This window comes from Telopea speciosissima, chromosome 5 (genome assembly GCF_018873765.1).
Source record: "Telopea speciosissima isolate NSW1024214 ecotype Mountain lineage chromosome 5, Tspe_v1, whole genome shotgun sequence".
NCBI classification, from domain to species: domain Eukaryota; kingdom Viridiplantae; phylum Streptophyta; class Magnoliopsida; order Proteales; family Proteaceae; genus Telopea; species Telopea speciosissima.
The window spans coordinates 50,709,269-50,710,185 of record NC_057920.1 but is presented as its reverse complement, the minus strand read 5'-3'; the positions used below and the strand labels follow the sequence as shown (position 1 = coordinate 50,710,185).

Genomic DNA, 917 nt, shown 5'->3' with positions numbered 1-917 from the left:
ACTGTTAGTGGAAGAAATCAATCATTTATCTTGAATAACATCAAGCTTTGAAACCTTGTGGTTACCCAGGCATTCCCAAAGAAGTTACATCATGAATTTTAAATGGAAGGGTAATATACACAGGTAAGTGAAGACTGATTACTCCTAACTCTTTCATCACTTGAACCACAGAGAGCATGGTGTCGTCGGTGATATGAGGGATGCATGGCCCAATGCTCGGGTGAGGAAAAATGTCTCCTTGATACGCACATACCATGGATTCAAAGGTATTCCAATTCGCTTAAGAATCTCTTAAGGCACTCGTTGAAACTGCAGTGCTCAGTTTTCATTTGTTGCTGCAGGTGATAAACAAGGAGCTATCGAATTCTTCAAGTTAATGTTCAGAGCACTTTGCCCTTGCTGGGATCGGCAAACTCAGGATCTGCACATAGATTGGGTCCTTTACAGAGGTCGATCATTGATTCCAGTATCCTGTGAGGTGGTAAATGATAACATTGATGGCTTCTACCCTTCCTCTCACTATCCAATACACGCCGAGTTTATGCTTCCCTGTAATTTGAGGTTACTTGATGCACTTGCTCAGGATGGAAACTAAGTGCTGATGTCTTTTTGATTATTGCTATGATATGGATTGGTATTTCATGTACACTAGTCTTGTTTATTGCATTCACATGGTAAAGTTGATATATGAAGATTTTCATGAGGTTTTTATTGGAGAAGATGAAGGAAGGTTTAAGTACTATAAATTAGGAGAAATAATTACTTTTATCCTTTGAGCCCTGCTTGTAACAAATGGGCTGGTTGTAGATTGTTCTGGGGCTACAAGGCAAAGATATAAGTAAAAGAAAACTCCAACTAAATCAAGAATAGGAAGGTTACATAAACTACAGTTGTCAGATGGAATGAATGTTGTCTTG

At 38.8% G+C, this 917-nt stretch overlaps 1 protein-coding gene across 1 annotated transcript; it reads left to right on the top strand.

The window, feature by feature from the left end:
* LOC122662104 lies at positions 1-697 on the top strand. Its single transcript, XM_043857662.1, has 2 exons — positions 1-266; positions 342-697. Exons 1-2 carry the CDS (start codon positions 194-196, stop codon positions 593-595), a joined length of 327 nt encoding a protein of 108 aa, XP_043713597.1. The 5' UTR covers positions 1-193; the 3' UTR covers positions 596-697.
* The last annotated feature ends 220 nt before the right edge of the window (positions 698-917 follow it).